Source organism: Brachyistius frenatus, unplaced genomic scaffold, assembly GCF_029030835.1.
Source record: "Brachyistius frenatus isolate BFR_SWC_R1_liver_20210118 unplaced genomic scaffold, ASM2903083v1 Contig_51, whole genome shotgun sequence".
NCBI lineage: Eukaryota > Metazoa > Chordata > Actinopteri > Embiotocidae > Brachyistius > Brachyistius frenatus.
In genome coordinates this window covers 934,965-947,912 of record NW_027210650.1, presented here as the reverse complement: position 1 = coordinate 947,912, position 12,948 = coordinate 934,965, and the positions used below count along the sequence as shown (strand labels likewise).

Below are 12,948 nucleotides of genomic sequence, written 5' to 3'. Positions count from 1 at the left end.
CGAGGCCGCACACACTGCTGCAATTATAACACTTGCTGTGATTTTCTGTCTCTACTTAACACTCAAAGGGAAAATTACAATCTGTCGGCGAGACAATACGAGTCTAAACAAAAGCTGCACATGCTCGTATGTCAGGAAGCGTCGTAGAAAGCTTTAACAGCTCGTTAGCTTCTGCGTGTAAAGTTCGGTTTAAACAGGTGAGAATTTGTCCTAAAAAAAGGCAGCAGAGAAAGTTCATCCAGACTTAAATTCACTTGCATTTTAAAAGAAGCGTGTCTCTGAACTGCGTGCTGCATCCACACTGTCTCCTACAATCTGTGGCTTATCTTAGCGTGAGCCGAGTTAGCACGTGTTGCCATCAGTATGTGTGTGTGTGTGTGAACTTCAGGGTCACTCCAGGAATTATGAAGGGCAGAGAGATAATCTGTGTCTGTTCCACTTTTATCTGCGGGTTCATTACCATCACTGCTCTTGTTTGGAGTGAAAGCTGTTATTCTTTGGGGCTTATCTCCGTGGCTCCTGGGTAGAAGCAGGAAAGAAAACGGGCTTTTCTTATAAAGCCGCAGACACTTATTGCTATTGTTCATCTTATCTGGATGGCCGGAGTCGGTTCGTTTGGAAATGTTTAATGGAAAGCTGTGATATTGTTTTAGAAAAATGAATCGCTTGGCTATTTAAATTTATTTTATTTTTTTTATCTCCAAATAATTAGGTAAATATGCCAAACATTTGCCAGCTCAGCATCTGAAATGTGAGGATTTTTGGGCTTTCTTTCTCATATATGATCGTCCTGAACATCTGTGGGTTTTCAACTGTTGATTGGAGAAATTAAGACTTCTAAAGATTCAAAACATTTATGCAAAATCTTTCAGAGACGCAGTTCAAATGGTTATTTCACAATAAAATCCTTCTTTTACTCGTCTGTCAAGAGTTATTTAATTATTCACAATTCTCCGCTGTGAAGTGTTGATTGTTCAAACAGCAAATAAACTCACTGAAGCTACTGGATTAGACAACTTGACAGATGAGTGCACAGATAAAAGATGCTCGCTCTGAATGTACGGGAGGAAAACAACAGCAGTGATGAAGAATCGGTTCTCTGCAGTCATGTCATTGATTGAGGCTTTTACAGATGATAAACAGTGAAAAGGTAAACAGAACGTAGCTTTGAACTATTTCTACATATAATCCTGAGGTGATTTAACGCTGTCACTAATAATCCCACACATTTGAAAGTTATTACTATTTATATTTGTACCAAACTGCTCTTATTTGTCAAAAAAAACAAAAATGTTCCACTGAGATTTTTTTTGCCGTCCGATTGTTTAATTTGTGTATTTTTTAGAGATTTGAAGTATTCCCCTCAGGACAAAGAGGACAGATTAAACACATCTGCTTCTCTATCCTGCAAATATGATGTTTTCAAACAGTGAAGCGGCTCAGAGGGAGACATGAGGCGGGAGAGTTTACGCAACAAGTGCATACCGGTGCTCTGAAAACAAAGCAAAGTCGGTGTTTGTAGTTTGAGCTGCTGATCTGACCCGTTTACCGGTCGAGTCATAACTCGGTCAGATCTGGACAGACAGACATGGTTCACATATCTTCAGATTTTTACAGTTTGCCGAGGGTATTACTGTCTCTAATGTCAACCACAAATAAACGTCCATAAATTCACTTGAAAATTTCAGAAAAAAGACACTCCTTCCCTGAGAATCATCACATTTGAAAGTTTTCAGAGAAATCCAGTCCAGTGATGAATGTGTTTAAATCCATGGCAAACAGGAAGCGCTCATCACTTGCCAATTTCTAAACATTTAAGTTCCTGCTTACCTGTTTATCACCCTAAGTATTATGAATGGGTGTGTGATATTGCTCCTTAATGTCTATTTAAGAAAAGTTATGAAAATAACTTGTGTTCCCTGAAGGAGAGGAACGAGGTACGACACGTATAGTAAAGGACATCACTCTGTATGTGTTGTACCTCGTTCCTCTCCTTCAGAGAACACTAGTTATGGTCATAACATTTTCATTTAGGGACCCACTGGAAATAAGTCAAAGCTGTTGCTCCGCTCCACCTCTCTCTCTCTCTCTCTCTCTCTCGCCCTCTCTCTCCTCTACTCCACTCTTATGTACAGTGCGACAGAGGCCTTTCTTCACGGTCTGCACCATCAGACATCTGGGCTCTGCATTAGGGGATTTTCCGCTGCTTTGTAAAGCCTGCTTAGTGCTAAACAGCAGCTCCCAGTCTGTCTGTGGGAGACGCAGCCCATCAACACATAACCCATCCACTCTCCCGCAGACCCACATCACTCTTTTACCAAAAGAATCAGAGGAGGTAGGTTCCCTGCTACCGACACAGCTGTCTCGCCACAGGGCTGAAGCAGAGACTCTCAAACACCACTTTTCATTATCTTCATACTCCAGATCAAAAGAATACTGAATTCGCGTATGACAGGTAGATTATATTTTATGGCCTGATGACACAAGCTTGACTAAATCTTCTGAAACCAAAGCAAAATCAAAACACTGTCCCACTTTTCTGCCCTGTGATGATGCCATGTCTGTCTCAGAGTGTCAATTACGCAATGTTATTAAAGTAGGAAAAAGGAGGTGACCCATCTCTATGTAATAATTAAACCGTCTTTAACCTTGAAGACGACAGAGCTACAGATGTGATGGTGGAGCAACAATATATTTAATCCAGATTTCCACACACACTGTTGAATCTTCTCCCGAGATGAACAGTGGTATGTGATGCGTGTCTCCACAGGTACCACTGCATCTAATGCAACTACAGAGTTTGTTTTTCGTGCAAAACTTTGAGTAGATTGTGCCGGATATTACGAAATTTGAATATAGATTCTAGTCTCATGATCTTAAAGGTTTTGTTTCACACGAGATGTTATTTCACTGAGATCTAGATATAAGATGGTCTTGGTTATAAAACCGCCATGGACTTGTCATTCAGGCAACAGAAGCATTTCCACATCCGTCTCACCGCCTTTACTGTATAATAAAGCCTCGTCTTTTCCCTTCCTTGACACCGTTTCACAGATGTCCGTCCCAACAATCCTCTGCAAGCAGCAGCAACAGGCACACTCGGAGGCAAAGTTAAATGACGCCATGCTTCGACAGTGCTCGGCAGCGTGTGTTCCTCCTGTTCACAATAAAAGATGTTCCCATGAGGCTGGCAGGTCTGGATCCTGAGGAGGAAATGGGAGCCATGTGTAAACAGCCGGGCTGGAGATCAGGTGGCCGACCCTCCTTTTCTTTGTTGACTGAGATCACAGCGGTTCTCTACATGCCTTTACACACACGCACTAAAATCAGGCTGGTACGGCAGCACTCTTCTTGAGAAGAGGATTTCGCTCTGATTTAATGACCACATTTCGCTAAAAGGGCCTCCTGAAAGCAGGAGAAATGAAGCGAGGGGTGGTGCCGGTGGGGTTTTTTTTGGGACTTGGCCGCGAGCCTGACGCAGAACCTGTTTACGCTTTAACACACTGGTCAGCAGCGACTGATGTAAAAATCACAGCGGGCTTGGCATGGAAAAATAATGACTGGATGGATTTGAAGAAATAGAGAGCGAGAGAAAAAAACCAGAGCGAAATGATTAAATCCAAAAGAACCAGACATTACTTAACACGCTATTTTAGGAAAGTAGTATAGTTTCAATTAGGGCTAAAAGGACAGCAGGCAAGAACATAAAAACAGACAGATAAACATAGAATAACAGCATTAGGACAAAGACAAATAGTAGTTACTGGATGTAACTGCAGTTCATATTTAGTTTCTTTGGGGGCGGGCGGCCCGGCCCTCCCAAGACAATAGTAGGGGAAACACTGCACGTGTAACACAAGTACTGATGTTGATCAACCAATGTAACTTGGAATAATTATTTACAAAGGTTATTGCTTTTCTCTGCTATGTGCTGCTCTCCATTCTTGTACAGCAGGAAGAGTATTTAAACGTTTTAATCGCACATGAAACATAGTTCATTTCCAACGTACTGAAACAGAACTTCTCAAGAGGTAGTTCCTATAACTGTCCCTTATAGTGGGCATATAGCTGTCGTATATTTTCACTTGTCAGACCTTTTAAAAACAATCAATTACTTGACAAATTATGTGCAATACTAGTAGATAACAGCCGAACTAAAAAAGATTTTGAAAGAGAAAATTGTGCATTGAATAGTGACAGTAAACAATCCGGCCCGGTGTCCATGAGTCATGTGTCACTTAGAGGCTGTGAGGTGATGTGAGGAGCTGGCTGTGAAAGTGAGTAAGCCGTTCCACCCCCACGACGGCTCGGGGCACGGCTCCAACAGGTGGACAAGAGAACAATACCGCACTGAAGGAAGCGGAGGATGACATCACAGCTGCCGAGGACACACAAAATGTACACAAAGAAAAAGAAAACAAAAAACGTATGCTTAAACACACGTTGCAACTTTAGCCAGCTGAGTCACACGGATCATTAGGAAACGCACCGCCATGCCGGGTGACTCCTGACAAACACTTCAGTGACTGCATCGTGTGTGTGTGTGTGTGTGTGTGTGTGTGTGTGTGTGTGTGTGTGTGTGTGTGTGTGTGTGTGTGTGTGTGTGTGTGTGTGTGTGTGTGTGTGTGTGTGTGTGTGTGTGTGTGTGTGTGTGTGTGTGTGTGTGTGTGTGTGTGTGTGTGTGTGTGTGTGTAATTTAGAGAAAAAGGCTACCAGGAAGTTTTGTCTGGGGGTAATGTTGCAGACAAAGGATGTGGCTGCTTGTTAAATTATGAGCTAGACAGTTTACATGACAACATTAGTTCTGGTGAGACGGCACCAACGGTAACGGTGAAAAGTCCAGGGTGCCTTTAGATTAGATTAGATTAGATTTTATTAATCCCACAGTGGGGAAATTTAAAAGGAGGTTAAGGCCTTAATGGATTAATTTGCGTTTCTTAAAGTGAGCACATTATACACTGGCTACTAGAGATCCTCTCCTCATGCTATTCCAATGTTGCTCATGAGGGAAAAAACTAAATATTATTTGCAGCCAAAAGTTTAAAGATAGTCTGGAGCCTATCATTATTGCGTCTCCCTGTTTCTCCGCCCTGAGTCACTGACTCATAGCGATGCAGTGATTGGGCCGACTCACTCCGACCAATCGCTGGTCTGCAGTGATTTCATGCCACTTTTTAGTATCGGCTCAGCTCACTTTTAACCTCGCAGAAAGTGGTGCCAAAAATAGTATCAACAACTTTGTCCCTCCCCAAAAACAACAGTGGAGTCGAGCTGACATGTGGAAAAGAGGCATGTAATGTTGACATGGTTTCAACTGTTACATTTTAGATCATATTTATATTTAATATGTAATAATATAACCTAGGATTCGGTGCCAGTTAAAAGTTTTCAATCTTTGATGGTACAAAGAAATTAAAGTTTGATTCCCTGTCCTATAAACCTCATATTTAACTGAAAATGTAAGTGATGTAACAACGTGGCACACAAACAAGATATGCAAATCACTGACCATAATTAAATAGAAGTGTTGGAGAAAATTGTGGAAGGCAGTGGCCAGATGAAGTGGTGAGAAACTATGACACAAGTGCACTAAGAATAAGAAGAAAAAGTGGTTTTGGAAGCGCTGTGGGCTCGTGCTAAACGTCCTCCTCCTGACCCCCTCCTGCCAACTTAGGCAGTCCACAAATGAGACGTCTCTGGGAGCTGGTGAACTTATTTTAGAGGGGAATAAAGCTGCATGAGCACAGCCCCTGTTTATGTAAGGAGAGTAATGTGTTTCAGATTACAGACGGTCCTATGGAAATTCTTTGTGGCCAGACTGGACCGTTTGCTGCCGGGCTGCAGGGGAGCGGGCCTACGAGGCATTTCTCAAAGAGCCTTCTATGAATCCATCTGCTCAGGAGAGACTCATTTTCTCCATAATTAGGACAGAAATCCTCCCAGCAACGGCTGCCGGTCTGAGGCCCTGCAGCACCACGAGCATTAAGGAGTTCTTAACAGTTTTCTGCAGCATAAAAGAAACATGTTACTGACACGGCTCATGTACCCTGAAGCCTCTGATCGTAACTGACATCATCCTCCGTCGCTGCTGGTCTCGAGCAGGAAGTTGACATGAGAGAACACTTTCTATCTTTGCATTCATCTATAAATATTTCTCTTCCAGTCAGTGACCACCGCTAAGAGGGAAAAAAAAACTTTAATAAGCGGGTTGGGATTAAATATTCTTGGAGGCATCTGCTGCGCACTATCGCCGTTTTCATCTGTGCTGCAGAGTACGAACAGGACTGTGTGTTCTGCACATGGACTTTGGTTTTTATTGCGGGAGAAGAAACAAAGGCATGACAAGAGCAAATAAAGAAGGATCTAGCAGAGGAAAAGACCCAGAGCTGAATGTGTTTTCTATGCCAGATGCCAAAAGTTTGAAAGGGAACCTATGGAATATAGACACAAAGACAAAAAGCTACTTAACATGAGGTTTCCCTGTCTGGTGATCCTTTCTCGACCTGGGCACACACGGGGGATTTGATTTTGGTTAACTTTGCAGGAGTAAAAAGAGAGTTGGCTTGTCCTCTTTCTGCACCACACCTCTTTTTAGTCCACCTGCAGTTAAAACAGGAGAATCATTGTTCCTTTCATGGCAGATGAAAATAATTTGCCAGGTAACATGAGAAATAGAGTGACATCTATGAGAATAGTGAGTTATTTGACTTTTTAAGAGAATAAAATGCCACCAATTTCATTTGTCTCGTACTGCGTATGTGCCCGTCTGCACACGAGATTCCCTCCTGAGCTGGGAAGAGGCAGCAGGAAACAATGAAATGTGAGGAGCAGAGGCAGGGGAAATGCCAGCTTTCCTGCTCCTGGCCTGCTCCGTCTTATTGGAGGCTTCCTGTTCAAAGTCCTCTTTAACTCCTCGTAGACGGGTTCAAAGTTCAAATCACTCAACAAACAGGAGGATTTCTGCTCACCGTTTGATAATTATTATCATTTTTAGCCAAATGGGGAAGAAACACAAACCCGGCTCACTAATAAACCAAGAACATTTTGGACTGTGTTGTGTATGAAGCTGACTTACAAGTCGAGCACATATTTGGGCACTGGCAGCGTTCAGCTGTGGGACACGAGCCCCTCCCGTCACAAGATTAAAACAAACAGCAACCGAACCCTGCCGGGTTCCTCTGGTTCAATTTGTATTCATCTGTACATAAATAAATAAATAAATAAATAAATAAATAAATAAATAAATAAAACCACGGTGTCGTGATTGTCAGTTCTGTAATCTGGAATATTACACCGGCTCAGATGAGGAATTTAGAGAAAAAAAACATCTACTATAATTATTTGGGAAACACGCAGCAGTCTTTTTTTTCTCCTGGATTCCAGGGGACAGACAAAACAACGTGGCCTTATAAAGACATTTAGTGTCAGTAAAACTCTGCACACATACTATTCAGGAGGCTCACAGGATGTCAGATCTACAGCAGAGAGCCTCTACTCAGTCTTGTTGCTATTAAAGAGATCAATAATCTTTACTTTGTCCGTATCTATAGTAAAAATGTAACCAGGTTAAAGTAGAGTGTAATAGCTATATATATTGCTAAGTTTAATTGGGGTCGTATTTACAGTGTAACACGAGAAGAGTCCGTATGAACGGCGCCCTCTTGTGGTTATTCACAACGTCGGAACTCATTACGTCACCCGCCTGTTAGCTTGTTAAATTTTTAGCCTCCGTGGCTTCTAGACGCCCTCCCCGTCGTTTTTACGACTTAACTGCTCGAACGCTAATCATACGGTGCACACGGACTTCCCATGTTGTAACCACGATAACACTTGAACGCAGCATGTCTTCAGGCCATCATGCTGGAGAGCAAGACGATGGATCTCTGTCAACTCTTCTGTTGCTATAATCCCTAAGGGGCCATAAGTTAAACATCAATTTAGAGAATTAGATGCAATCACAGTTAAACATTTTTAGCTAAAACTGCCTTCGGCCCTCACCCTGCTGTATTTTCCTCTCACGAGTCATTTTCAATCATATCAGATGATTGTCCTCCATAAACATAAGTTTGTTCAGCGGGCTGTGCTGCACGGTTTCTATCCAAGTGTTATTTGATCACTGTTCATTTAGGCAAAATTCCCAAGACCCCTAGAGGAATTTGGCATGAACTTTTATCCCGTCAAGACATCTTTACAAAAAGAACGGGCAACTGCCAGGCTCTATTTAGAGAGCAGGAGGCTCTCTGGGACGGGCCACGCAGTTCAAGCTCAAGTCAAACAAGTAAATGTCAACGTGAACAACCATGTCTGGCCTCAGCGAGGGAACACAAGCCATGTTTTCCAAAAATCACGCCTCGCATGCAGCCACCGGGGGGAAACTCGATTACCGAGCCAACATGGCCGAGCAGAAACCCTCCGACAGAGCAGCGTAACTCGGTCGGCTGCGAGTACAACTCAGGCGATCGGAGAGTCACTGAACGAGGAGCCCCACACTTTTGACCCACTTCAAATAAAAACATTTGGGGATTTTTACAAGTTCTGGCGAAGAGAACAATCGGTGCTTCTCGATGAGCGAGCCCAATGAACCGCACACAAAATGCCTTCTTTTACTTTTCCAGTACTTGTTAAATTTGGGACTTAAATTGATGTTGTTGAGCGGGCCTATAAGCTGATCTGCAGTAAGTCTCTTTGTGCCAAACATGTAACCGTGAGGTCGAGTTCCCACACGCTACGTAAACAACACCCAGGAGAGACTTGCAGACTTGTTTTGAAGAACTGCACCGGGTCAGTTATTCCGCATCCCTCCTTCAAGTGTTCCACTCCCACCGAGGCAAACACACTTCTCGGACTACGGGAAAAGGAGCAAGAAAGGAGGAAGCCCTCCTGACTCGGTCACACCCTGGACAAATAACAATCTGCACACGCCACCTTCGGACCGAAGCCGTCTGGCTGGAGGGAAAACAAACAGACAGAAAATAGGAGAGAGTTTGGGAAAATGAGGGCCTTGGTTCTGTCTGGCTGCTCTCAGGTCCTCTTCGCCTGGCTGCCACGGCTACTGTTCACACCACAGAGGCTGATCTAATTTAAAAAGTATGGCTATAAAAACACTGTTAACCAGAGCTGCCATGTCCTCTATAAAACACACGTGCACCTGGTAGTCTCTCCTCTTAGATGTCTTGAGCTTCACACGCTCACAATCAAACTACACACCAAAACCAGAGATTCAAATGCATTTAATGCAACAAAAACAAATGTACATATAAGAAAAGTTAGTTCTGAAAACATGAAACGCGATAGTCAATCCTTAGTAATTATTGAACCTCTTCCTCAGATAATATTTACAGGGACTGTAAATGCAACATTAGAAATAGAGAACTAATATGTGAATAATTTTAATTCAAACTTATAATCGTCCATTTTTTAGGGTAATAGGATCATGTAATACTTCCTTTCCCAATCAGAAAAACTTTTTTACAAATATTATAAAACTAGTTAAAAAGACTGGCACACCTTTCTTTAAATGTTCTGCATTCCCAGAATGAATTTAAGCTCAAACGTTGGCGAACATGCTTTCAGCAGAATAAATTGAGAGGAATTTGGAAATGCTGACACACATATGGACAAGCAGAAGACAGACAGTTACACTTTCAGGGTTTCAACAGAGGTCAAGTGGCTCTTAGAAAATCACCAGGCTGCATTACACTTGCATGAAAAATCAAAGGAAAGAATAATGAATCCAGCTTGCGTTCCTTCCCAGGCTTTTAAGCCAAAGTTAGATCACTTTAAGCACATAAAAATGAGCTATTTCAAGTTTTTGACTAACAAACAGGACATTAGCTGTGGAAAGAGCTGAATCATCACTGATCATCTCCTTTTCCATCTCTCTGAACATCCAGAGCTGCTCAGAAACCCACTCAAAGCTCCTTCAGAACCGACATCAGGGATCGGTTTGCACATTCATCACAGATGGCAGTAACGTTAGCCCTCACCGGCTCTCTCTCCATTCACAGAGCATGCTTTGACATCATGCTTGACACCGAGCCACTGACAACACAGCTGATAGAAACCGGCGGAGTCGCTCGCGCAAGCACACTTCAAGCAGAACCAAATACCGGAACCAAATATCAGAGCGCATCAAAAGAAAAGCACAAAGCCCCCCAAAAAAGAACAACTTCAATACAAGTAGCTTATCGTTGCAGAGCTGCTCAAAACACGCGACATTTCACACGTGTGTTTCACACAGGTGTGTTTGAAACGTCAAACACAGGTGCAGCGGCGACGTTTGCGTAAATAATAGCCCCATGTTCTTTCATGTGTTTCAAGTAGGCACCAACGCAGAACAATACAGAAGGAAACTGCTCTCAGGAAAAGTTTGAAGCACCTGTTGCATGAAAATAGACTATTTTTGAAGCACATTTCCGGCTCAAATGTAACCAGACAGTCCATGTTCTCTGTCAACCTCCCGTCCCTGAGCAGGAGTGCTCGTTTCGTCACCCGGGGCGGATTTACAGGTGAATGGCCGCTGGTGCTCACCTGAGTTTGAGGTTAGCCATGAACTCCTCCAGAGACACGTTGTCCAAGAGCACAAAATCTGCCTTTCCAAACTCCAGGCTCTCGTGCTCTGCCATGCTGGTACCTTTTTTTTGGGTCGTTTTTTTTCCTCACTGACGCTCGCGGGGGGAAATAATACCTCAAAGAGTCGCTTTAAAGTGCCGACAAACGGTGAGTGTTGGCGGGCTTCACTGGACACCTCCTCTCCTCGAAGGACGGCTGTCCATGCGCATTTTAATCCGTGTGGGAAATCAAATTGTAATTTCAGTCATGTTTAATTAAGGTCACAAATTTGTTGTTTTTTTTGGTGTTTTTTTTTTTTTTTTTTTTAAAACATGCAGCTGGGAAGGTGTTTAAACGCTTTTCTCCCTCAGAAGTTGCACGTCTCTGTCAGAAAGGAAAAAAACATCCCCAGATATCCTCATGTCCATCCAAAGTTTCCTCCTCACGCCGAAACGTGTCCTCGTCCCGTTACACCGCGCGCCGCCGCCGCCGCCAGCTCCGTCCGTTTTCCTGGAGTTTCTCTCCTGTCGCCCACAAACCGACCGCCCACCAATAGGAGCGAGGCCTTACTCCCCTAAGCCCCGCCCCCGCCCTGTACAGAGATGTTGGTCAGGCCCTGCTGCTGTGTGTAAGTTGAAAAGCATTGCAAATATTTCTGACGACCACTGCTCCGACAGTTTCTGATACATATTTCAGCGGTGACGAGGCCGCCTCTGAGTTGTAAACCACAAGATGAAAAAAAAAATACAAAATGTTTTGGCTCAACTTTTATGATGCCCCTCTGTTACCATAAAAGGGAAAACCAGAGCTCATCACAATTTTCTCAATGGGATGTGAATGAAACGGACAGTTTTGTATATTGAGATCATTTTCCAGCATTGACACACATATGAGTAGATTTATTATGAGCTGAATTAGCACTTCTAAAGATGAACATCATTTAGTTGCTGGGTTTGTGCTTGTTGGGGCTCCTGTTTGGAAGCTCCTGTAGAGGGAGCTGAACACCAACAACACACAGCCACCAGCTGCCACTGAGGTTAGTACGCCACCTTGTGGAAAACAGACGCAAATGCATTATTCTTGATATTGATTATAAATAAGATACATTAGCTCCACTCTGAAAAAGTGGTTTGGATGGATGGATGGATGGATTAACATACTTTAATAAAGTATGGCTTTTGAATAAAAAAGGATTTGCACACCTGCCAGGCCAATGTGAATAAGTCTTCGGACAATACAATTGACAAAAAAATACAAGCTTAATTTTTTTTGAAGTTTTGTGAAGTCAAATGTTTGTTTTTGACCTGATGTGTATGATCAAATAAACCAGTTTCAATAAATGATTGAAATTCCATGTTCATCACTTCATTTTTCATTTTACTAAGGATTTTTAAACAAAATATCAATTACTCCAGCAATTGTTTTCTAAGTCAATTAATCTTTCTTCTATACAATAAAAAAAAAATTGTCAAAAAAGAAGATTCTGATTTACTAAAATCTAAAAAACAAAGATGTTAAGTTTCTTGTCTCATAAGAAGCACAACATTTTCCTGAAAAATGTTTGAAACAATTAAAAGTTGTCCATAGATTTTTGGTTAATTGGTAAATCAACTAACTGGGTAACAGGTAGAGTATATTTGATCACTTTTAACACAACGGCCAGTTGCAGAAGCAAAAGGTTGATGTTCCATGAGCCGAAGCTTCAGTTCAGTCTGGAACAAAAAAAAAAGAAAATGAAACTATGAGTCAAACAAAACTTGACTTTGTAAATACTTGATTTTAATACATTATAATGTTCTATTCTCTTTACAAGTTCAGCGTGACAAAAGTTGAGCCAAGTTCTGTCTGAAAAGGAAAAACGTTTGTTGCATAATTAATTATTTTTATGTTCCATCTGTCTTCGTAACATCAGCGAACGGAGCTCCTACTCAGAGAGTTTGTGTTCCCAGAGCAGCCGACTCCACAAGATGACAATGTCCCGAAGACCACCGCCACATAACGACAACCATCTGGGGACAACAACAGTTACACAATAGTTATGTAAAAGTTGACATTTGTATTCATATCTGCATTTATTGAAGGGACACACAGTTGGTGTCGAGATGCTTCAAGTTGTTTTGGTCGTTCAATACAATTATGGCAAGAGGTTTAAATTATTTAAAAAAAAAAAAAATTATAAAAGGTTTTTACTGAATGAGAAAAAAATATTTAGAAACTGGTTATAAACCACAAATCATTAAATAAGACAACAAGGAAAATAATGATATGAATAATGATATGAAAGAAATGTGGGATACATTTCATATTAAAGGGAAGAAATTTAGAATTTGAATCTGCACTGAAAGCAAAAAATAAATGGATCAGTGATTTGTATTTTGGGTTGCTGACTTGAAATCC

At 42.0% G+C, this 12,948-nt stretch overlaps 1 protein-coding gene across 2 annotated transcripts in view; it reads right to left on the bottom strand.

The window, feature by feature from the left end:
* The window catches only part of myo1d (myosin 1D), a 200,672-nt gene extending 189,586 nt beyond the window's left edge, over nt 1-11,086 (bottom strand). For both annotated transcript variants that reach the window (XR_011311148.1, XM_069704592.1), the window contains exon 1: nt 10,531-11,086. Coding sequence is in view for 1 of the 2 variants with exons in the window: in XM_069704592.1 (XP_069560693.1) it covers nt 10,531-10,625 (95 nt within the window). In the remaining variant the exon portion in view is untranslated. The remainder of the gene's footprint in view (nt 1-10,530) is intronic.
* Between the last annotated feature and the right edge of the window lie 1,862 nt (nt 11,087-12,948).